General features: G+C 39.3%; 3 protein-coding genes across 3 annotated transcripts; 1 reads left to right on the top strand and 2 right to left on the bottom strand.

Moving 5' to 3' along the window:
• Positions 1–1,243: 1,243 nt before the first annotated feature.
• LOC139468983 (uncharacterized) lies at positions 1,244–6,907 on the bottom strand. The gene is made up of 2 exons (XM_071251122.1): positions 6,421–6,907; positions 1,244–2,775 (listed from the first exon to the last, which is right to left on the bottom strand). The coding sequence occupies exons 1-2, from the start codon at positions 6,848–6,850 to the stop codon at positions 2,495–2,497; spliced, it is 711 nt and encodes a 236-aa protein (XP_071107223.1). The 5' UTR covers positions 6,851–6,907; the 3' UTR covers positions 1,244–2,494.
• Positions 6,908–7,150: 243 nt separating this feature from the next.
• On the top strand, positions 7,151–14,620 carry LOC139467972 (Golgi apparatus membrane protein TVP23 homolog B-like). The gene is made up of 7 exons (XM_071249589.1): positions 7,151–7,203; positions 7,795–7,868; positions 8,193–8,347; positions 9,158–9,237; positions 10,061–10,186; positions 10,865–10,993; positions 12,199–14,620. The coding sequence occupies exons 1-7, from the start codon at positions 7,186–7,188 to the stop codon at positions 12,247–12,249; spliced, it is 633 nt and encodes a 210-aa protein (XP_071105690.1). The 5' UTR covers positions 7,151–7,185; the 3' UTR covers positions 12,250–14,620.
• LOC139467971 (pentatricopeptide repeat-containing protein 1, mitochondrial-like) lies at positions 14,573–24,712 on the bottom strand. The gene is made up of 9 exons (XM_071249588.1): positions 24,642–24,712; positions 23,148–23,737; positions 22,463–22,580; positions 21,799–21,939; positions 20,523–20,840; positions 18,540–19,370; positions 17,362–17,478; positions 16,656–16,838; positions 14,573–14,927 (listed from the first exon to the last, which is right to left on the bottom strand). Exons 2-9 carry the CDS (start codon positions 23,708–23,710, stop codon positions 14,748–14,750), a joined length of 2,451 nt encoding a protein of 816 aa, XP_071105689.1. The 5' UTR covers positions 23,711–23,737; positions 24,642–24,712; the 3' UTR covers positions 14,573–14,747.
• Between the last annotated feature and the right edge of the window lie 257 nt (positions 24,713–24,969).

Raw genomic sequence — 24,969 nt, 5'->3', positions numbered from 1 at the left:
TGCTTGTACTAGTCCGAACAGATGCCGATTTATAGTGCTAGCACACTGAGATACCATGCCCAGTTTAACAGGAATACCCCACTCAGACTCAGTACACGGACTATGAGCCGACCAGTCCTTGTTTTAGCCCCTTAATGCCGAGCGCCACACAGGGTAACAACAAGTACAATCTTTTAACGTCTTTTGGTATGACGCGGGCGGGGATCGAACCCCGGACCTTCCACTCTACAGGCCGTCCCTCTACCACTAGACCACAGCGGCGGTCCATTAAATATGTACGTAGTAGTAATAAAATGTGTTGTTGACAAAATTTTCTGTCCATGAACATGACTGGTGGAGTTATCTCCCTTGGAGTGGCTGGGATTTTTGTTTTGACCTAGAGCAATCTCATTAATCAGATCTTAGTTCTGTGCTTAACAAAATTTAACGGCAGCAAGAACTTAGATCTGATTTTAATGAGATTGGAGATAGAGTGAGTGTGAGTGAGTTTGTTTTTACCCCGCTTTTAGCAATATTCCAGCAATATTTCGGTGGGGGACGCCAGAAATGTGCTTCACACATTGTACCCATGTCGGGAATCGAACCCAGATCTTCGGCGTGATGAGGCAACGCTTTAGCCACTAGGCTACCCGACCGCCTCTTGCAATTTGTGATTCAGGTGACTTATAAATATTACAAAGGGTTAACAATTATTTTTATCAGTTTTTTTCTAATATTAGAATATGAGCAAGTGTTTGACCCTCGCTGATTTTCTTTGGAAATGTAAACATACCACTACAAAAATGTTCAAATAGGGTCACAGATTTAATCATCTTTAGATGTTCTCTTAAACTGAAATAAATAGCCCTTTTTTAATACTTCTATAGTACAAAACTTGTCAGTGTAAGAAAGTGTAAAGAAATGTCTGATTTTCTTTATTTCAATATGTCAAAGTTTCCTGCAATTTTACAATTTTACATTTCTCGTGGGCCAGTTAGGCCCTTAATCTACCTATTGACACACGCAGTACATAAATTTGCGAGGCGGTCAGGTTAACTAGTGTTAAAGCGTTCGCTGTTCACTCCACAGACCTGGTTCGATTCCCAACATGGGTACAATGTGTGAAGCACATTTCTAGTGTCCCCCACCGTGATATTGCTGGAATATTGCTCAAAGAGGCATAAAACCATATTCACTCACTCACTCACATAAATTTACAGTCTGGCTTTAAATAAATACACCAACTGTAGAATCAAAACAAAAAGAGAAAATTAAAATTTTATTTGGCATTTTCATTGGTAATTCAGTTTAAGATGATTGTGTTGTGTTCAGTGGAATATCTCATGGTTACTGTGGGTTTTTCTCATTTAATTAAATGAATCCTTGGCATGATTATATATATTTAACAAATAAATTAACTTTTCCATTCCTCAAGAAGACTAAAAAAACATTTACATGTATATGTGCCTGGTTTCTAAAACCTATTAAAAAAGCCTATTGGCAATTTAAAATGAAATATAGAATTTGACAAAATTAACAATGGAAATTAAAAAGGTCCATGTAAAATGCTAAAGCAATTTGATAATCACCGACAGCTATCAAATATGGATATACTACTCAAAAGAAGTTAAAGAACACACAGTCTTTTAATGACTATAGTTCATCTGACATGGCCAGGACTATGATAGAGGTTAACCATCATGATTAGGGTCATATGAAACAACTAGATGTTCTTTAAGTGCTCTGGAGTAGAATATATTACAAGTGATGCAAAACTGAACATATATCATCTTAACAGGATCATGTGAACCTATTTGGAAGTGCACCAGACGAAGCTGAGCCTAGAAGAAAATAATGCTGATGACTTCAGTAAATATAAAATGAAACTATCAAGTCACATTTAGACCTTAATTTTTCTCTCTTTAACTCTGACACTTCTTTTAACATTCCATTCAATATTTATGGAATAATACAACATGGAATATGGATTTGAATGTGTTAAAGGATAAAACAACAGACATCTGGTTAATTCTGGCATGTGTGAAGCATAAGGCTGACAATATCCCACCAATGAAAGTATATATCGTGTTTACCAGGTATTCATGAATTCCCCCAATGTTGGTTAGTTGGTTGGTTTCTTGTTTAACGCCGCACTCAGCAATATTCCAGCTATATGACAGCGGTCTGTAAATAATCAAGTATGGACCAGACAATCCAGTGATTAATGTCATGAGCATCGATCCACACAATTGGGATCGATGACATGCATCAAACAAAGTCAGCGAGCCTGACCACCCGATCCATTTAGTCACCTCTTACCACAGGCATAGTCGCCTTTCACAGCAAGTATAGGTTGTTGAAGACCTATTCTACCCCAGATCTTCACAGGTTCCTTCAATGTGATTAAAACAGGTAAAAATGGGTTAAAAGATATAAAAATGAAGTGGCTGCAGTTGAATGATCATGTGATAAGAATTCTAAAAGGTGACAGCTAACATTGCAGCTCAGCCTAGCATCAGTCCCAGCTAGCTGTTGAAGAGTTGGGCAGCTGATGTTTCCTTCTATGCAAGTCTGATTTATTAAAGTTTCTTGGGTCAAATTCTTTCCAGAGTTTTTCAAACTCCTTCTGGTATGCTACGACAAAGTCAGGATTGTTTGTGATGAGCAGATTCTCCTGGTTGCCTGTGATGGCGCTCCTTGACCAGTTGAAGGAACCATTGATGAGAATCTTCTTGTCCACAATAACAAACTTGTGGTGCATAAAGAATGATGAATGATCAGTTCGAACACTGACGCCTGCAACAATAAAAGAACATCACATAAAACAAAGCTTCATCTTAAAATGCCTCCTATACTTACATTGTTACAATAGCTTTACTGGGGCAGTCAGGCAGCCTTGTGGTTAAAGCGTTCTCTCGTCATGCCAAAGACCCGGGATCGATTCCCAACATGAGTAAAATGTCCTCCCGCTGTGATATTGCTGGAATATTGCTAAAAGCGGCATAAAACCATACTCACTAACTCACTCACTCAATAGCTTTACTTGCTATCATGTAATAGGTCTTCAGCAACCCATGTTTGTCGAAAAAGGCAACTAACGGGATTGGGTGATCAGGCTCGCTGACTTAGTTGATATATGTCATCATATCCCTATTGCTGAGATCGATGCACATGATGTCAGTCACTGGATTGTCTGGTCCAGACTTGATTATTTACAGACCATCACCATATAGCTGGAATATTGTTGAGTGTGGCATTAAACAACAAATGAACAAAACACAGGAAGAGTTGGAGTTGAAGTTGGAGTTGGAGTTGGAAATCATGTGACATTGTGACATTCAAGAATATCTATAAGTAATGTCTAAATGTCTAAACAACATATAACCTAAGTGACTACAGAGATTTTCTCGAAATTTTGTGGCCATTTTCACTAAAATATGGGGTCATTGCCTCCAAATTGCCTGGGGTCTTTTTCTCCTGCACCCCTAAAAAAAACCTCAAGCCCTTAGGTCACAGAACATGAGTCTATGCAGCAGCTATACTTCGGTATTCTCTCCCTTACAACATCAAGCAGTCTCCCTTCCTCTTTCAGTCAGTCCTGAAACCCATGTCTTCAGATGTCACTACTTCCCATCTATTCTTTCTCTCTAACTTTGCTTTCTGTTTCATGCATTAAGTAGTGCTATAAGCATGCACTCGAGGGTTCATATGGTACAAAAGAAATATCCTTTATTATTGTGAAGAAATTATGGGCTTATTTTATGGCTGTTTGATAATTCAAATTTCAATTTTATTATCCAGACCAATCAGTAATAACTGCATCAGTACCCTAAAAGTGTAACATTTTACAGAAGGCATTAATTAGTCTTTGAAGGAAAATCCACTTGCCAAGTCATCTTACATATAAGAATATCACCTAAAATATTCAAACCTATACTAGCCCTCAGGATACCTTTATGTTGAGGAAACTAGGTGCTATTATCTACCCCTGAAATTAGCTGATATTAAAGGGGCACTAATCTAACGCCATTCCCCGGACTGGTTGTTGCCTTTGTTATTGTTTTTTCCCCCGTGAGTACCCGGATGATACGCAACGCAACTGAGCGTGACCAGAGACTGGGCTACCGTCTGCAAGGACAACTAAATAAACTTGGAGGCTGGAGGCAATATTTGTTTTACGCATTTTTGCATAAACACTGATTGGTTAACTGTGATCTATACAGATTTCGACAAAGGACACATGTTAATTAATTTCTTCAGCCTAAACAAACAGACAAAAAGAACAGCGGAGCTCATCAGATGTCACTTGGAAATACCCCAGATGGTTATAGTTTAATACTAAAAAGAGTATCCATGCAGTGAAAGGATTTTCGGATTTCGGCTTGCGTCGATAATACGATTACTACTCCCTTGTTGTCATCCACGTTTTCTCGTATAACCCTACACTTGTGTATTTGTCGTCATTCATTTGATGCTCAGTTAATGAATTTATTACAGGTGCAATTAGTGGTAGCACCACTTACATTACCTGACAAAGGTTCCCATTTGGCATTTATTGTGTCTGGGGTAATTATTCAATCTAAATCCAGGTTTGAAGTGAGGTGAAATGTGTGTTATGTAATATGCACGTGGCAGCCCAGCAAGAGATGAATGATCAGTTGATTTACTTTGTTTTGTAAATCAAGGGATCGTTCCTAGTCATCAAAGGATTAACAGAAAATACGTTGATTGATTTATCACTGTTATCTTGCACAGTGGATATGTCAAGAGTGAGTGTTTACATGTCTAGGTTTTCTAATACAAAGGGAATACACTCATATATTGGCGTGAAGTGCCGCTGTAAAAACAACATACTTTGTTCAAATGGTTAACTGATAATACGTTGATTGATTGATCATTGTTATCTATCACTCAATGCATTTTTTAGGAACCGTGGACGTTATGAAAATAGTTGTCACGTGGGCTTTCTCAGCCGACCATTGAGACGTGACACCTATGTAAAACACCTGAAACAATCCAAGTGATCAGTTGAGAAACGAACACGGGTTATAATATCCCGAAACGATATATATCTTTTAAAATATTTGATTGTTAGTGAGACACGTGACATCGAATAAGTTTCTTTGTAAAGCTGCAGACGAGTGGGATATTGTTCCTTTGTGTGGATATTCATGGATACATTCCTCGAACAAGGAAGCTGCCTAAAATTTATACACATAAATTTGGTAGGTTGTGATTATGATATTTGCATTTTGTTTTCCTTCTTTTGAACCGATTCGTTCTTGTTTCTCTACGTCTTGGTTGGGAAATTCTTCAATGCGCGATAGACGTTATTTTCACAGGTCTTTTCCTTTGTAAGCGTGTATATATTACTGTCAATTTGTAAAATGTGATTCTCTCAGGCAATTTATAAAATGTGTAAATATTTCAGTCATTTCGACTAAAAAATCTGTCCAGATTGATTAAGACGATCAAAAAGGCCTACAAACATCACAACAGATTATTATGTAGGATTAGCAGCTTTTCAACGTAACATTTTCAGTCTCTTGGTGATGACATTAAACATCAAAATGTTTGGAATTTGTTATCATGATAATACAGATAGAAATGTTTTTCAGTCACTTTGTAAAATAACTGAATATTTAGACGTTTAATAAATGTGTTACACATTTGACAGTAAAAAAAATATACACACTATAAAAAAAGCAATGCTCGGGTGAAATATTTACTTTGTGTTGCAAGTCAAAATAGTGTGAACGAAAATCGCAAAATTACCAAGCAAGTGACTTCGTCACCATTACCGATGCTATTTCATTTTGTTGATCAATTTGACCATACGCCCTTATTACTAACAATAAAAGTGACTAATGCGCTTACGAATGGCGCAGCAGAGGTCGCGAACTAGTCTAGATTTCTGCTATACATCCGGGTACTCACTGGGGAAAAACAATAACAAAGGCAACAACCAGTCCCGGGGAATTGCGTTAGATCAGTGCCCCTTTAAGCTGACACACCACGATATAACTGGAATACTGTTAAAAGCGGCATTAAACCCAACTCACTCACTGAAATGTCTGAGCCTGACACTTTAAATCATTGGGTCTGGCATTCTATGATCATGCTGATCGTGAGTGAGTTGGGTTTAACGCCGCTTCTCACAGTATTCCAGTTATATCACGGTGTGTCAGCTTAATGTGGGAGGAAAGCCCAAAGTGATGCAGGTCTCGGACGTTTACCACTTTGGTGAAACCCAGGAGCACGAGTATGGTGCTGACAAACCTAAAACTGGGATTCGAACCAACAATCATAGGTTTCTAGCATGCCCAAGGGACGAAACTCTGCATAGCGGATAGCGGCGCCTTAGACGACTGGGCACCCGATCATGCTGATATATGAAATGGATAACGTTGATAAATGTCTATGAAACTGTTGGATGCACACCTTCTTTCCTGAATCGCCATATTTGTGAACCCGCCATTTCCACCTGTTCATCATCAGTGATAATCCTGACCACCTTCCCTTGCTTGTGCAGCTGAATCAGTATGTCTGCCAGATCCTGACAACATATCACAAACACACACACATCTAGACTGTGTTCTGCCCTGCCAAGGTGCTTGTAGAGTTCACTGAGTGATGTGTCTTTGTGGGAATATCTGCAGTTTACATGACTACAGCCTTCTCTTGTTTGAAAGTGAGCCTTACAAGCTACTTCTCTGTCAGGGAAGAATAAAACTTTTGAAAATTGGTTCTTTTCTTTCCTTCGTGTTCTCCACCATGTCAAACCTTGATAGATAATCTCTGTTAACACTCCTATTGTCAGCGTCGCTCCAAAAACGAAAGCGCTTTGAATAACGAAGGATCGATCAGGCATTCTTGATGTGTGTATCACCCAGTGAGACACAATATTGGACGTACGATACAACCATGTCACGTGGGAAGGGGGGTTTCCCACTCAAAACACGATTCGTACTAGATACGAAAACCAAATCGACTAGAAAAAGAAGTTTATCTATTTGTTTGCAACTCTGACTAACATCCGAATTACTGTATTTCGCCATAGCATGGAAACTATTATATGATTATGATTTTGGATATTTTATAACATCTAGAAGAATACATATAAGCTATATATTCGTTTGTGGTATTTCGATAAGTTCTACTTCCGCTTTGAGGTGCTCACTTCCGGTGTGACGTTCACGGTTTACAATGACAGATTCAAGCTCTGTAAGTAACCGCTGATATTCTTTTATTGTATCTTATAGACGTTCTTCCATTTTAACCGAAACATGTAGTAAAAGGTCGTTGTATCATATGTTAGTTGTCTTTAAATCGTGAAATAAACATTCACGATTGTTTTGACTTGTGAATGGCGGCGAAAGAGAACCCCAGTTTTCGTGCACTTTTATTCCGCGCGCTATATTTCTTCTCCAGTCCTACATTACTCCTAAATAAATTGCCTTACTTTCGTGATAAATACTGAGTCATGAATAAACAATGTTGTCATGAAAGACATCTTGTTCTCCAAAATTATGAAGCAGGAAACCAAGTCATTGTCAAGCAGATGTGACATTGCAGTCTTGTGAGTGTTGTGAATGCTGAATGTTTGGAAAAACGTGGTTACATGGACATGATGGATTTGAAACTTTTTCCTGGAAATCTTCCCACATAATGTCTCGGAAAGATTACCGAATCATAATAGAATGGAGATGTCATATACTGGAAAATCAAGGATGAATTTTCTGAGGTATCCAGTAAAAGTCATGCTATTCAGAAATTTTAGTGGTGATTTAATTGCTTTTCTGATTATTTATATAGGTTATTATGGAGGAAACAGAAGTTCCACTGAATTTCGGTGAAGAGGATGAACTGGATCGAAGAAAAAAGTTGAAGTGAGCTATGATCAGATTTTCATTAGCATGTATATCCAACTTTAACGTCATTTTAATAATGACAATGGTGATGTGAGGTGCAGAGCTGAACCTTGCAAGGCTTGCTTGGTCTATTTTGAGTGTGCCCACTTCATCAGTTCATGTTGGTTTATAAAATAGCTGTCACTTTCACTGTCAGCCATATATGAGAGTAAAGTACATTTAGACACTATTTAGGCATATATTTGTTTGGAGTCTATTATTATGTTTCCTGAATTCAGAAAGCCAACTCACTGCAGATGTATTTATTGTATGTTTTGTCATTGTCATGGTCATGTTTTACAGACATCCAGTGGCAGTGTTCTTCCACATGATATTCCGTGGCAGTGCTATTGTTGCTTACCTGCTTTGTGGACTGTTCAGTACCAGTTTCATCACAAACTTTGTCGTCATTGTCATTCTCCTCTCAATGGACTTCTGGACAGTGAAAAACATTACAGGTAGCTCTGACGTATTCATTGTAGTATCTCCCTGTGGGGATTTCAGGTTAGAATAGGTCCCCTGCAACCTATGCTGGTCATAAGACACAACTAAATGCTGGTCATAAGACACAACTAAATGCTGGTCATAAGACTTGGCGACTTGTTGTCTTGCGTGTCATTGTACTCTGACAATGTTGGACGTTGCTTGTAATATCAATCACTGATGTGTCTGGTCAGACTTGATTATGTACAGGCTTCCTCCATGTAGCTGCAATGTTGTTGAGTGCAGCATTAAACAACAAACAAGTATGATCATGAACAGGGTCTTGTAGAAAATGGAAACACATTATTTTATTTGGCCTTACTTTTTCAGTGGAGGTGAATGTCAAATCATTTCTGCTTTCCATAAAAATAATGGAGCGAAGGCCCAATACTTAAAGGAATGGAGAGTTATGAGAAGATTCCCCTACTTAAAACACATCCCTACTCTTACACCTTGACAAAATATTCTAAAGAGCCATGTACCATGCATTGTAAAGATCATCCATCGACAGAACTTGGTGCACATGCAACAGCTACAGAGTACGCAACCAACTGTCTATTCCTGAAATGTAATGGAGACCTCAAACAATAGAATGATGTGACAGATGTGTTTTAAAGTTCCCTCACCAGTACTATTTGTATCATTCTGTATAATGTGCCTTTTAAATCATCTTCAGCATAAGCTGTTAACATGGTTAAAAATCCACTTGAACATGCTGCACATACAATAGATTAAGCCTGAATGTCATCTGTTTTTCTTTACCATGCATGCTATTCCTCTTTCAGGCAGACTCCTAGTTGGCCTAAGATGGTGGAATTATGTTGATGATGATGGGAAAAGTCACTGGATATATGAATCTCGGAAGGTCAGTTGACATTTGTAATGTACCAATGTTCGGTCATCCCACCAAGTATCCAGCCTTCAAAATCCATGCTAGTCCATTAGCCTGAGACTACTAAAGGGACAAGAAAAATCTAATAATGGTAGTCCTCATTGACTATTAGTAGTACCATTTCAGGGCTATAATTCTCAACCAGTTCTCAGTGCTTCAATTTTGTTTCAGACTGGAATTGAATAAAACTGACGGAAACTGTAAACATAGTCAACATTTTTGTCTTGTTCAACACTAGGACAAGGCACAAACTCTGATGACTAGTGAAGTTAGGTTAACACAAGTCCAAATGGGCAGAAAAAGTAAACATAGTAAACATTTGTGTCTTGTTCAAGCAGGACGGGTTACAAACTAGAGACTAGATTAGAGAAATAGAAGTGGACTATTCATTAAAAAAACCCATGCATTTCTCAGGTTGAAGACACCGGCCTTGTGTAAAATAAACTGCTCTGTCAGATGTTGTCCTGGGAAGCATCCTCATCTGATCAAGCAGTACATTTATAGCCCGATTAAGGTACCACAGACCGTGTGTTAAATATGACTGGTGACCATGCAAACTGCAAAATAGGATATTTAGGTATGACACTCACAGATAGTGTACGAACATATTATGCAAGAAATACTCACTGGCTTCCCTTTTGCTGGAACCAGACCTTTGCTGATTCGTTTGTAGAAGCTAGCGACTACAGCACAAAGCAGTCCTATGTTAGTAAGTATTGACAGATGAGGGAGGAAATGGTGTACACAAGCCCATGAAGTACTGGTGATGGTAACACCCAGACTGTTCACATTTCAGGACAAAGGTGGCAGCAAGGTGTCTGCAGTCGAGTCCAGGCTCTTCTGGCTGTCTCTAGTTATCAGCGAAGTTATTTGGATGATCCTTTTCTTTGGCACAATATTCACCTTTAACCTCAAATGGATTGTAAGTATTGTGTGTTTGTCAGTGTTATTGAAAATTACCTTGTGGAAATAAGTTCAACTGGAAAAAATGTTCATTTCCGTATTGTGTATTAGCTTTCTGTATATTATTCTAAAAAATGAAAAGTAGTAAGATTGTAAAATATTTAGAAATAATGAATTAAAATGTCAAGTCAGATGTGAGAATTTAACACACAAGAGTGGCTGATACAGTGATAGTAATCACCATGATCACAGTATAATAGTAATCATAGATAGTATTTAGTAGTGTTTTTGGCAACTACATCTGTAATCACTTTTGGGATGGGTGACACACTAGTGTAAGGCACTGCAGTACACTGTGCAGAGTTGAGTCCCTTGGCTGTGCCAGGATATGATGATGAAGATTTTTGAGCCCAGGTGTTACCCTTATTATCATCTTTGTTCTCTTACATCATACCCAAGTTTGGTTCCAGCAGAAAATGTAACCAGTCCCTTTTAGCATTACTCACACATGAAGATGCCTTGCCATGATATATAACTGAAATATGGTTCAAATTGGAATCATTCTAACTCGGTCGATTGATGAAGCCCTTTTGTTTCCTGTGGAGATTCTCCAAGGAAAGACCTATAGTACCCCATTGTCCAGCTAGTTAAAAGAGGCAACTAGAATGAATTGTCTGACATGTTTGTTTGTTTTTAGATGGTTGTGATAGTGGGAATCATCATGAATGGAGCCAACCTTTATGGATACATCAGATGTAAACTTGGAGCCAAGAAGAAGCTGTCCTCTGTGGCATCAAACTTCCTTGGTGCTCAACTGTTTAGATCTGTAAGTAATCAATATTTGGGTTTGCTGGAGATTTAACTGCTGTTTTCTGAAGTCTAACCACTGTCTGAATTCATTGTATTAATTGTCCACACCATAACCCTGTAGACAAGATGGTTTTGCAGGGTGGCCTATGAGCAATGATGAGTACGCACAATGCTGGTTATAAAGGTGTGTTAAGGTGTTGCCAGGGCAGAGCACTGGTAAATCCCTGTACCTCATGCTTGTTACCATGGTTACAAGAGCTGGGATCGTTGTAACAATATGTGTCATGACTGATTGTGTGTCACACCCAAAACCATGGACAGCAGTACATTATTGCCATTGATTTTGTTTGTCTAAATGTGAATTGTCAAATTTAATCAATGATGAGTACACACAAATGCTGGTCATAAAGGTGTGTTAAGGTGGTGCCAGGGCAGAGTACTGGTAAATCCATGTACCTCATGCTTGTTACCATGGTTACAAGAGCTTGGATCGTTGTAACAATGTGTGTCATGACTGATTGTGTGTCACACCCAAAACCATGGACAGCAGTACATTATTGCCATTAATTTTGTTTGTCTAAATGTAAACTGTCAAATTTCCTCCTTAAACAAATGCTTAAATTACATTCACTCACTCATAAGAGGCATGGGTGGCCCAGTCGACACACTGCAGAGTTATGTCACTTGGTCACACCAGACACCTGATGAAAGCTGATGACCGTAGGTTCGAATACTGGTTCGACCCCATTGTGTTTCTAGGTTTGTCAGTACCATACCCATGCTTGTGGATTTCACTAAAGTGGTAAATTCCTGATACCTGCATCACTTTGGGCTTTCCTCACATGTTACACCATGATATAACTGGAATACTGTTAAAAGCAATGTTAAACCCAAATCACTCATAAGAGATTAATGTGTAACCATGGTAACTGTAAATATAAACATTGCTGGTCTGTGTCACATGTTAAAGTGTGTAACAGCATGACTCACTACCCATACTGTAATCATGATGTTTAATCACCAAGTTATTTACTCTCGGTACCATGACACGTGTTGTCATGACAATGCTGTAGTAATGATGTGACGGCAATGCTGTAGTAATGATGTGACAGCAACCTAGACGCTCTATCCACTAGACCACAGGTGCGGTCTCACTCATCAATCCATGTAACAAGGGGAACTAACAGAAACAGTTAATATTGCAATACACGTGTATTTCAGATGTTATCAACAGCCACAAAGCCTGCAGAGTCATCAGGAGAACAGAAGTGAAGACGTCCGCAAGAGAATATCGTGGGAATTTGACAGTTCTATCACTGATGGGCAGTCATGATACTGTGGCAATGGGCAACAAGTGTGTTAAAAAATCATGTAGTGGACATATTCCGAAATCCAAATTGGTAATGATGTCTGAAGAAATCTTGTTCCAGCTCAACTTGATTGTACCATCATCATCTATCCATGTTTGTTTGCATACAGAATATACTACTCAAAAGAAATCAGAGAACACTCCACATGACAGATTAACTATATCATATAAAAATAAGATTGTTCTTTAACTTCTTTTAAGTACTATGTATGTACTGCCATGTTTTTTTGTTGGGAAATATTTTGTGAATTGGTAAATTGTTAATGAATGATTGAATAACACATCTACTGCTAATCTAAATGTCAAGAACTATCTCCCATCTGTGATGAACAAATGCTGCAAACGCTGGTGTTTTACTCTGCCAACAACCAGTCCTGCAACATGCTGTGTGGAACAATCAGTGTCCAATCAGTGTCCGAAATAACTGCCTGGCTGCCTGCCCATGGCTGGTAACTTTTCTGTTGGGCTGCATGAAATGTTCCTCCTTCTGTCTTGTAGATGCAATTATGACTACTTCCATATTCAGTTTTATGATGTATATTTATATCTAATACTTCTTGTACAGATTCTCAAGTGATTGATTGCATTGTTTCAAATGAATCAAGACGTGATTTGTCTCTTATTTTTTGTGATTTTTCAATATTCATAATGTCTGACTACGGGCAGGCAACTTTGAAGATGGGCAGGCAACACTTATGGGTAACCTGCCTGACTGTCTTGTTGGGTTTTAAAATGATTTCAAACACGCATCCAATTAAGGAACAAGGTAGACACAAGACACTGATAATCATGATGAACATGACATTAAATTGTGATGGAATAAATGTTGCAGAGATTGTATGTGAAGATTGATTGGGTGTCATGTATTACACCCCACTTCTGGTACTGTTGCCTTGGCTTCCTTCGTTAACAGTGTAGGTGTATTGCCGTGTAGGGAAGTATTGCAAACAAAGACACAAGTCTGACAGTGTCTGAACGTGTTGGTGTCCTAAATAATTTAATCGGGATTAACTTGACCGAAAGTGGTGTAGAAATCTTTTAAAGCCACACTTCCTTGTTGTATCCGTCATTATTAAGGGTGTGAGGGGTGACCAGTACATCGGTAAATTGAGGTTCATTCTTTCCACGATACATGTCAAAATATCATTTTTTTCATGCTCGATAAATCAGGTGATTTCAAATTTGGATTTTTATCAGGTGTTTAATGTTATATACTTGCCAAATGCCTTCGTTGCCTAGGAGCGAGCATCCAGGGCCCCAAGATGGCTGCATATTTATTGAATGAGTTATTATGTTGCACCAGCATCTTGTTTTGTTCCATTTATGAACTTCAATTCATACCTTAATGTATCAGATTGCTTCTTAATTTAAAATTTAGAATTATACAATATATTTTGATATATATCACAACACAGCTTTGTGCATTGAAAAATATTGTTTTACACTTTAAACCTCCAAGACCCATCCCTAGTCATTGTCACTAGTTTTGGGCGACCATAGTTGGAGGATATTGACAGGTACACCACGGAAAGCGTGGGTACTTCTGTGACGTATCCATGACCTGTCAGGATACAAACAGTCGTGTGTAGGACCACCTGTTTGTGGTACCTGTCGGACCACCTATTTTCTGTATCTGTGCAAGTGGGGTTTTGATATTCATGTTGGGTTTTGTGTTGTGTCACTGGTTGTACATGTTGTAAATATGTCATGACATCTGTAAATAGAGGACATTCCAGCTTGCATAATCTTGTCCATACTGTTTCACTTTCAAGATCCTTCTTGATTCTGTACATTGGGAGCTAATTTATAATGCTTTTGCATTCATTAAAGAGCCAGATAACGAACATGTGTCTGTGTTATATGCAGTAAAACACACCACACAATACACATGATAGCCTCTCATATGGCAATAGCAGATCTTTGCCGATTGCATGACAAGACACATTATTACAAACAAATTGTAATGGTCCCTTTCTGTCAGTGTTATAAAGCAAGAGCAGCTAAACCTTGCGGGGATCCAGATAGTTTTAGAGCCATTGAGTATTTACTCACAAGTTATTCTAATGTTAATGTATCCCAATTGCGTGGATCAATGTGCGTGATGTCGATCACTGGATTGTCTGGTCCAGACTCGATTATTTACAGACCGCCATCATGTACCTGGAATATTGCTGAGTGCGGCGTTAAACAACAAACAAAACAAAAAAACTGTAATATACTGAACAAAACAATTTATTGTCATGATTGTAGTTCTATTTTATTTCTCTGACTAAATATACATGCAGACATGAACATATATTCCAAATTCAAGGTGAAAAATTCAGTTTCATAAATTAATGGTGAAAACCAAATGGTTATTGCACTGCAACTGTCTTCAAGTATTTATCATCATGAACACCTGTCAGTTTCTGGCTTCGGACACATAACTTTTTTCAACTTTTTTTCTGAACTCATTCCATGGGTGCGGCTCTTGGTGGGGCCTCGTCTTCCTCAGCCATGTTTCATAGTAGTCCAGAAACTTCATAAATGTTGTCTGGAAGTACTGTGAGGAAAGGAAGTTATCTGTGGTGAGGCCTTTCTCCTGGAAGAAATTAGTGTTTGGGTTGGAATTAAGCAGATAATTGCAGCATTATAAATTGGTAAGATAAATGAGTTGTAGCAAGTCCTCCAGCTCATGGTATAAATCCTAACACGGGACGCATAAAACCCCATGTACCCCTCGTGATCCTGCTACAACTTATATTAACCCACTAAAGGATCCGGGGTAGAATAGGTCTTCAGCAGCCTTGCTTGCCGTAAAAGGAGACTATGCTTATCGTAAGAGGCAACTAACGGGATCTGACTTTGTTGATGGATGTCATCAATCCCAATTACGTGAATTGATGCTCATGATATTAATTACTGGATTGTCTGGTCCAGACTCCATTATTCACAGACCGCTGTCATATAGCTGGAATATTGCTGAGCGCGACGTTAAACAACCAACCAACCAACCAACCACTAAAATGCCTTCATCGTTACTTAATGGGCTTGTATACATACATCAGCCCTGAATACATACAGCCAATATGTGGTGTAGTGGTGAAACACGTCCATTGATAGTCCAGCAATGAAAGTAGGCCTTGTATAACTCATGAAATTCAATGAAGACCTACCCGGTACATGATAAACTTTGTGCAAACTGCATTGCTGCCTGATATTGAAGCAATGTGTAGCATAGGTGGCTGTAAGGCTGTGGTACATGATGCACCAGAAAGATTGCAAATGTGATCTGAGCACTCGCTGAAGTCGAGGCTTCATTGGTTGGTTGAAATAGCAAATACACTTCAAAGCAGACGTATGCATTTATGAGTTAAGTGAAGTATTGATGATGATGTGCCCAAGAATGTTTTACAGGGCACATCATTGTCTATATTTCACTTGACTCATTAATACATACAGCAAATTTGAAGTGTAGTTAGTGTTTGAATGTTTTACCAACCATAAAAATCAGGGTTAAAATAGATCTCCAGCAACCCATGTTTGTCGAAAGTGGCGACTATGATTGTCTTAAGAGGTGACTAACGTGGTTGGGGGGTTAGGTCATGTCATCATATCCCAATTGCGTATATTGGTGCTTGATTATTTCCAGACCGCTATCATATAGCTGGAAGTGCGATGTTAAACAAGTAACAAGTAACAAACAAACAAACAAACAACATCTTCCCGAGGCAAGAGAGTTAACTGACTCTAAAAGTCCAGTTTCCACCCTTGCCGAACTAGGCTGGAATTCCTGGGCTCAATCGTAGCGCCACCAGTGGCTATCACAAGTTATGTCCTTTCTATGCCTCTCCTATTGACCAATCAGATTCAACCTCTTGTATCACTTGCATATGCTTCAAACAAAACGGTGGCGCCCAGTCAAGACGGTCTGATCGATAATGAAGATCTATATTGTGATAAAACGAGTCTTACAACGCGAAGTGCATCAAATCATGTGAGCACCTTGATTAAAAACATGAAAAGATTTAGAAAATATCTGTTGACAACGAGTTAGCGGTGCATATGCTTTGCAAATCCTGCAGTCAACCGAAATCTGCATGACACTTTAAAAAACCGGATTTCGATTTCCGTGCGCGATTTTGATCGGACTATGCATAGACTCGTTAGTCCAGCCAAAATGTAACTCCATAATACCAGCCTAGTTCGGCAAGGGAGGAAACTGGACTTTTATAGTCAGTTAACTCACTTGCTTCAGGAAGATGACAAACAATAGAATGTTTTACATTGCGTGGCTCCACACGAAGAGGGTAATTAGGAGTTTACGTACCACTTGGACAATTCTTTGTTTGGCCTGAGCAATGCTGCGCTCCACGACCTCCACAAACTTGTCATTAGGGCTGAGGTCACGTTTCTCCACTTCTCTCAAGATGGCAAACTTGTAACCAAAGTCCAGGCGACTTGCATATGCCAGTGTCCCCAAAACCTCGATGTTTGGTGATAGACCATAATGCTGTCATAAACAAGTAGAATTACGCCACATGCAAATAGTTTTTTTGTTCTTAAATATATTTTTTTTCTTAAGTAAGGATGAACATTATTAGTATGGGGATCTTTGGACAATTCTCAAATGGCAGCATTAACTTTTTTCAAAGTTTTATTTAGGTAATTTCTCTAAGTAGATGTTCATATTTTATCTAATGAAACTTGAGCTTAGGGTCAAAAGCCAACCAGAATGACTCTTCTTAAAGAGTGCTGGACAGAGATGCACGTTAAAACTTGCAGTCCTTGATATATTTTTGTCTTAAAGATGTTTTCCTGAATATCAGGGTGAGGGGTTGGGGGAGCAACAAGGTGAGTCAAATAATGGTTATAACGCTTCTTATTTCAATAATGTAATTTGATTGGAAGGCTATTTTCATTGTCATTCGAACCAGACTCAAAACAAGCTTGGTGAATCAGTTCAGGATGATTAAGAAAACGGAGTAATAATGCCTTTAAGACAATTAAAGATATACAAATGAAAGACGACCCACCTCCATGTCTTTGAGGAACTGCATGCCATCTCTCTTGAAGCGACATGTCATTGCCAAAGTTCCGAACGTCATCATGTCTGGCTGGAGTCCAGACGCCATCGTCAGCTCTAGTACATTCTGTCAGAGGAAACAAGCATAAACTAAGAAACAAAGCACAGATTGCAAATCGAAAGGAAATCACTGATACATATTGTGATTCTAAACAGTAAGATATAACTCTTATATTTATATAAATTGTTATATTATTTACAAAAACATTTACAACATGGCTGCCAGTTTGAAAATCAGATCAGTGTTCTTAACCTTTGGTTGTGTAAGATGTTAAATTTATTTAAATCATTAAAACATAAATATGTGTAGAAATCCTTGTTTTCAATATGAAACAAGAGTTTTAAAATTTCAATTTTGGTAAGATATGGTTAAAAGTGTGACAAGATAGGCAATGGTAACAAACAATTATTTGGTGCGAATAACACAGCAATTTTTGGTGTTTATAAGACACCACAAGTGGATGTTATCTGTTGACATGCCTAAAAATAACGGCTGTTTTATAGATTTCAACACTTCAGATAACTACAGGTTACCGTATCGCTGTGTATAAGGCGAGTTTTTCGTACCTCAAATTAGGGGGCTCTCAAGGGGGGTCGTCTACACAGGGTTGAATACAGTACATTCCTTCATCACCCATGAATACACACAGCTGCTCTGTTGTATGGTAGTAATGCTCTATGTTCAATAGGCTAATGAAACAAGACCAGGGCCCACTTGCACAAAGCGATCTTAGCGCTACGACTATTGTAAGCCTATGTTAATGTATGGGAGTTATGATCATCTTAGCGCTAAGATCGCTTTGTGCAAGAGGGTCCAGAAGGTCAAATGAACCCTACTATGTGCATGAACTTTGTGCAAAGCCTACCACTGCCTGTTATTGAAGCAATGTACAGAGACGACTGCCACAACACTATGACACGTTGCACACTGGTTGATATGAACTCTCACTGGTTTCCTCCAGCACTGTTTGATTCGTTGGTAACCATGGTTACAAATAGCTACCATACTGCAACAGCAGTCCTATATATTCAGAGGTGATGGGGGAATGTAGTGTATACAGACCTGAGAAGAACTGATGATGCCCTGATGATGAACATTTAATACGATGAAGCTGTGGGACCACTCACCCTGGCACCTTCTGCATCTCTCCTGAAGCATCTCTTGCGAATCAGTGAGTTGTACAGGGCTATGTCTGGCCTCACCCCCAGGTCCTCCATCCGTTGCAGGAGGGCCATCTCCGCATCGGCCGTGGGAGGGGCCACTTCTATCAGCTGGGTGAATGTCCGAACATCGGGTTGGACACCATCTGTTGCCATGGCATCCAGGATGCCATGCATTCCACCAATCACAGCCAGTCTCTCGTCTGGATACTTTAACTCTCTAATGGAGATCACTTGGTCCAGTTTACAGTCAGCTCTTAACAGATTTGGTATCTCAGCCAATTTGAGACGTGAGATGTCAGAACTGGCATAATCCGCAGGCACTTCCCACCACTGAGCATTGGTTGAAACAAGTGAGAGTCTCTCAAGCTGATGGATGTTAGGTTCACAATTTCCAGAGTCAAGGGAGAGTCTCTCAAGCTGATGGATGTTAGGTTCACAATGTCCAGAGTCATGGGAGTGTCTCTCAAGCTGATGGATGTTAGGTTCACAATCTCCAGAGTCATGGGCATTTTGTTCTATGTCAGAAACATTCCCGTTCCCGTGTCCTTGAACTGACCTTGCCTCATCACTGACACGGCCAATGACTTCATGTTTACCAGATGTCACAAACTTTGAACTGTTCTGGCTCAACATCTCAGGTGATTTTGGTGTGAGTTTGTCACCTTCCTGTTGACCCGGGAGAAGCAGATTGGAGAAGTCATTGTCTCCCGCACCGCAGTCACGCACGCTTCTCAGCAGCAAGTTGTACAGAGGCAGGTCCGGGCTCACTTTAAACTGCTTCATCAAACGCCACACCTGACACACAATCAGATGCAATCATCAGCAGCTGCATGGCTAGATACTCTTACACAAGCATTTACTTAAGAATTGACCTCAATATTTTTGTATTCATGGAGGTATAAATGTAAAACCGGTGTGCACACTGTGTAAATCCTCATAACAACTTCACAGACTACTCATCTAATCATTACCACAAAAACAGCGTAGACAACAATACGGAATCCACGTCATCATTCAGCGCAATAATACAACCCAAGCTCCACCCTCTCTCTTATCAGCCAATCAGGAATAAGTAGTCTGCTAGACTTTGAGACATAGCTTATAATATCAATCACTGATTTCTTTGGTATATTACTTACAGGCTGCCAAATAGACTCCCTTTATAGGACAAATAGGCTCCCTTTGTAGAACAAATAGGCTCCCTTTGTGTAGGACAAATAGGCTCCCCTTGTAGGACAAATAGGCTCCTTTTGTAGGACACATAGGGCAGAGTTGACGCTAACCCCAATATACCAACATCTTGAGTGAGGGATAATACTGCAGTCAGTAATATTCCCCTCTACATAACTGCCACCAGCAAATAATGGAGCAGGATCCAGGCAAACTAGTGGTCGAGTGCATGAGTGAGTGAGTGAGTGAGTATGGTTTTACTCCGATTTTAGCAATATTCCAGCAATATCACGGCAGGGGACACCAGAAATGAGCTTCAAACATTGTACTCATGTCGGGAATCAAACCCGGGTGTTTGGCGTGACGAGCGAACACTTTAACCACTGATGCTGACAATCAACCAGGCAGAGAGAACACAGGATCATTGAGTCAGCTATTACCACAAGCTGGTGACCTATACTAAAATATTATCATGAGACTCATCAAAGTAAAGAAGAAAAGGCAACGAAAATATACCAAGGTAAATCAATGCCACTTGTAATTCACTGTTAGAAAAGCAACTTCATTTCTCTGACTTGATTGATACATGTCATCGATCCCAATTGCGTGGATCGATGCTCAGCTAATCAATCACTGGTTTGTCTGGTCCAGACTCCATTATTTACAGACCGCCGTCATATAGCTGGAATAATGCTGAGTGCGGCGTTAAACAACAAACCAACCAACCAACTTTTCTCTGAATAATCATAATAAGAGACGTGAATATACAATGATCACCTTCAGCGTAAACTTAAATCCTGCCTTCCTGTCTGAGATACAAGCCATCAACAGGAAGCTGAAAGTCTCGGCAGTTGGTCGGAACTTTGCTGTCAGCTCATCCATCAGAAGAAAGGCAGTCTGGATATCTCCTTGCAGGGCGTAACATTTGATCATGGCTTGGTATGTGATCTGGTTGGGTTCATAATCCTTGCCTTGCATGAGATGTCTCAAGTTGTCTGCCCTTGACAAACCGTCTTCGGACCAGGGGGAGTTGGCACAGGCATTGAACAGGGATGTGTATGTCAGATCTACTGGTTGCAGGCCCATTTTTTTCATCTGAAAATAAATGTGAGGACAGGATCATATGTATCAGATAACAGGTATGGATGACTCTGTCTGACATGATTCACATAGCAAAAAGGTTATATTTAGGCTTTAAAAAATATAAGAAATGGTTCTCAGGCAATGGTTTTTTAAAAAAAGTGCTTCCGGGCGGAGTTTTTTCATAATAATATGTAACCAAATAAACAAAGAATAATCAACCTGGGAAAGGGCCTCCCTACATAAATATATTCCTTGATGGGTAAAATACTGCAATACAGTATTTGACTACTGTTGGTTCTGGAATATTAAAGGATTTTTTTTTTTTAAATTTAAAAATTAAAAATGAAGCGTGTGGCGAACTTTATGATGATGCGTGCAGTGCCTGATATTTTTTAGCCTTACGAAGATTTGCAATCCCTTAATAATTAATCAGGCTATCCTTACCTTACGGACGATTACAAAAACACTGCGCTAAATCTGATTGCACAATGCAGTTATCACTTGCCTAACTTTAGTGTTTCCGTTTACTGGAACGGCAGCACTTAGAAATACTGGTACATTCATTTTTTTGGACAAAAGGGTTCAATTTACTGGAACATGGACTATTTACAAGTAAAACACTAAAGCAAGAGACGGTTCCAAGTACTTGCAAATACAGAAGCAGTATCTTTATCGCCATTCCTCGGCTCCTAAAACCTAAACATGTCATTAACAATATTATTTTAGGATAATACAATCAAAACTGCTTTCAAAGTATCAAGGTTTGTCAGCAAATGGGTTTGTCAGCAAATGGGTTTCAGCAATGTGATAAATGTCTGACACCTGCATCACCTGGGACTTTCATCCCACATGGAGCTGACACACCATGATATAACTGGAATAGTGTTAGAAGAGGTGTTAAACACTTCTTTCTAAACCACACTAAACTTTCAGTCCCAAAAAAGACCAGTTTAGACAGATTCTAGTTTACCTTGTTGAAGAGCTGGAACGCCTTCTTGGTATATCCCACCCTCCCGAGCACCCCGATGAGAACTGTGAATGTATATGCTGTTGGCATCACTCGGTCGTTCTGCAGCATCCATTCTTCCAAGACAGTTACAGCCTCTTTAATCTGAACAACACAAAACAGAAATGTTGATGTCGAAATAAGTCATCTCTACACTCAATTCAAAGCTAAACATAAGCATGAAAAGAATTGTCATTCCTCATCCTTAATATGTTTATCATATCTAAACCCTTAAGGCAAATAAAGTACCACAATCATAATTCTTCAATTACTGCAATTCAGCAAATCAGAAAATTCATAATTTTTCTTTTCAATCTTTGAAAATCAAATAGAGCAAAAATGATTTCATGCATAGATATTATCAGCGTAAATAGGGTAACAATCACCTATCAGAAATTAAAGATCTGCATTAAAAATAAGATGGCAGACGGACAAAATAGTTTCTGAACAACTTGAATCAAACTTGCACAATCCAAGTCACCCTCAAGCCAATGTGAAATTTAACATGGACACCCATTCAGACACAGTATACTGACTCAGGCTGACAAGTCTCTGTTCTCTGGAATGACACCGACCTTCACCTCTCCAGGCGTTAAATCAGTCTACCATGATATGTCAAATACCTTACCTGTCCTGCCTTGCCAAACTTCTCTATCTTCCTTCCATACCAGTCCTGGCTGTGGCGTCTGTTGCCAGCAGACAAGCGAATGTGACTCTTCCCTTCCTCATCCAGATCATCTTGAAAACTGATAAATAGAGTCATCTGGTCAATCGTCTTCATGTGTTACAAAGTTATTTACTATTCCTGGAGGGGAACAGGTAACAAGACCAAGGTACCACCATGGGTTTACAGAGTTATCTCCCTTAACTGTGCCCGAGCCTTGCTCTGATTTGTGGGTTCTCCAAAGTTTGCATGACAGGAAAGTAATTTCTAACATGTGCTTCAGAAAAAGCATAATTCCATAAAATGTATAAATTGCTTAAGCATAAGTACCCAGTAAACATGATTGTGGTTATTATTCCCTTGGACCCATGAAGATTCCGGGGTGGAATAGGTCTTCAGCAACCCGTACTTGACATAAAAGGCGACTATGCTTGTCGTAAAAGGCGACTAACAGGATGGATCGGATGGTCAGGCTCGCTGACTTGGTTGATGATACATGTCATCGATCCCAATTACGTGGATCAATGCTCATGATATTAATCACTGGATTGTCTGGTCCAGACTCGGTTATTTACAGACCCCCATCATGTAGCTGGAATATTGCTGCGTGCAGCGTTAAACAACAAACCAATCAACAACCAACCATTACCGTTCATTATGTGATCCAACCTCGGATGTGAGGGACTCTTTCCATAAGCTTCTCTCTTCATCAGCCAAAGTACCAAACGTGTCCCTTTCTTTCGTGTTCCAACTCTTCTGAACTCTCTTCTTTTCTACTGGACTAAAGTGTGTTGGTTCCTTAAGACGAGCCCCCAAAGACTGCTCCATGTCCTGAACAGGCCTCCTTGACTTTACAAAACTTTCCACCTTTCCTAACTGACCAAACGTATCAGAGTCAACTGACATTACATCTTGCTCAAAATATTTTCTCTCATTTTCTTTGTCTTTGTTTGTGAAAACTCTATTATGAACTTCTGAAAACTTATGTGTCCTTCTTCGTCTCGACTTAAATGTTTGTACAAAGTTTTCATTCCTCTGGAGATCTCCTTCCGGACCAAATTCCTCACTGCTGTGAAGTTGTTGACCTGCATGCAGCTCTCTACACAACAAGTTCTTGCCAACACCAAGTTTGCTTGACAATCCTTCTGTCTGTCTCAGCAAAGTGTGCACTCTCAGAGATAAACATGACAATCTCAAATGCATACTTGCCATTTTGTTTAGCTCCTATCAACTGATTAACTGAAAATAAACAGGGATTTGTTTTGTTAAATAATAGATTCAGAAATATGTATATCGTCTACATAACATGCATTATACTGCAGTATACAATGGTATAGTTCATAACATCTATGAAATATAGTCCTTAAAAATGTTACAGTTCGATTCATCCCAAAAAGAATAATCAAACGTTAATTTTTAGAATACGGACATTAATTTTATGGGCTTTCTTGAAGTAGTTGAGCATGGATTTACGCCGCTTTTAGCGACCTTCCAGTAATATCACGTCTGGGACACCAGAAATGGTCTTCACACAGTGTTCCCATGTTGGAAATCCAAGTTTCAGTTATACAGTATATTAGGTCTGGGAGGGGTAACTCGGGTACCATGGTCGGGTAGGTACTGAGTAGGACCAGGGCCGTGATTAGTCACGTGATATATTGTTTAATGACCAAAATTATATAGAACTCTATGGTTACACTACTGTTTTTCATATGGTTGAATAAAGATATAACTTAATTCAACTTCAGTGTATGAATGAAAAGATTGTTAAATACGTGTATCTTAATACGTTTCGCCAGGGCTATGCTAAAAATGTTCCCATTCTGACATTTTGAGACATCTCCTGAAACCTACAGTGGGTACCTTGGTAGGGTCGGCTAATAGGGGGCTGGGTACCCGGGTAGTAAATTTGGACTCGTCCCAGCCCTACAGTATATAGTTAAAATTATTAAAAATAAACAGCAGGTTAGTTGATGTTCAATCATCACGACCATCACTGATCACATTCAGAGATCGAGGTCATATCTTTGAGCCTTGAACATGAAGTTCGGGTCTAACACCACTGCCTAGTTCAACAACCGATTTACTTCATGCATAGAGAGCGTGGTACTGTTATCTAATACAAACACAAACGTAATCTTACACAATTCTAAAGTCATCTAACACGTTGTGATGGAGGACGCCATTTTGCGATTGGGTTTAGGCTCCGTTCTGAGAAGTGCGGAGACTACTTAGTGTCTCCTAGATAGGCATCGAGAAATAAGCAATGCGCAGAGCCCTTCGTACAGCTCCATACAGCAACAACTTTTCCACACAGCGCGACGAGTGTACAAGTGAATCATATGATATCAACAATTGGTCTAGAATCTAAAGTATCACTTATGAAAATAAATGCCTTGAATATGACGGTGACCGATGTATTTACTTGCTGAGAATCATAAATCTTTGGTCAATCATCATATGAATATATA

Source organism: Haliotis cracherodii, unplaced genomic scaffold (assembly GCF_022045235.1).
Source record: "Haliotis cracherodii isolate W230 unplaced genomic scaffold, xgHalCrac1.p SCAF_2, whole genome shotgun sequence".
Taxonomy (NCBI): Eukaryota; Metazoa; Mollusca; class Gastropoda; order Lepetellida; family Haliotidae; genus Haliotis; species Haliotis cracherodii.
Note: the sequence above shows the minus strand (reverse complement) of the source record. Positions and strands in the feature narration are given on the sequence as shown.

Excerpts from the sequence above, each read along its gene's own strand:
- LOC139467972 (XM_071249589.1), top strand. Across the intron at positions 9,238-10,060 it reads GGATATATGAATCTCGGAAG|GACAAAGGTGGCAGCAAGGT; the intron begins GTCAGTTGACAT and ends TTCACATTTCAG. Across the intron at positions 10,187-10,864 it reads CCTTTAACCTCAAATGGATT|ATGGTTGTGATAGTGGGAAT; the intron begins GTAAGTATTGTG and ends GTTTGTTTTTAG.
- LOC139468983 (XM_071251122.1), bottom strand. The coding sequence starts at position 6,850 with ATGCCTGATCGATCCTTCGTTATTCAAAGCGCTTTCGTTTTTGGAGCG. Across the intron at positions 2,776-6,420 it reads ATGGCGATTCAGGAAAGAAG|GCGTCAGTGTTCGAACTGAT; the intron begins GTGTGCATCCAA and ends TTATTGTTGCAG.
- LOC139467971 (XM_071249588.1), bottom strand. The coding sequence starts at position 23,710 with ATGGCAAGTATGCATTTGAGATTGTCATGTTTATCTCTGAGAGTGCAC. Across the intron at positions 20,841-21,798 it reads CGTTCCAGCTCTTCAACAAG|ATGAAAAAAATGGGCCTGCA; the intron begins GTAAACTAGAAT and ends ATTTATTTTCAG. Across the intron at positions 16,839-17,361 it reads AGTTCCTCAAAGACATGGAG|CATTATGGTCTATCACCAAA; the intron begins GTGGGTCGTCTT and ends TGTTTATGACAG.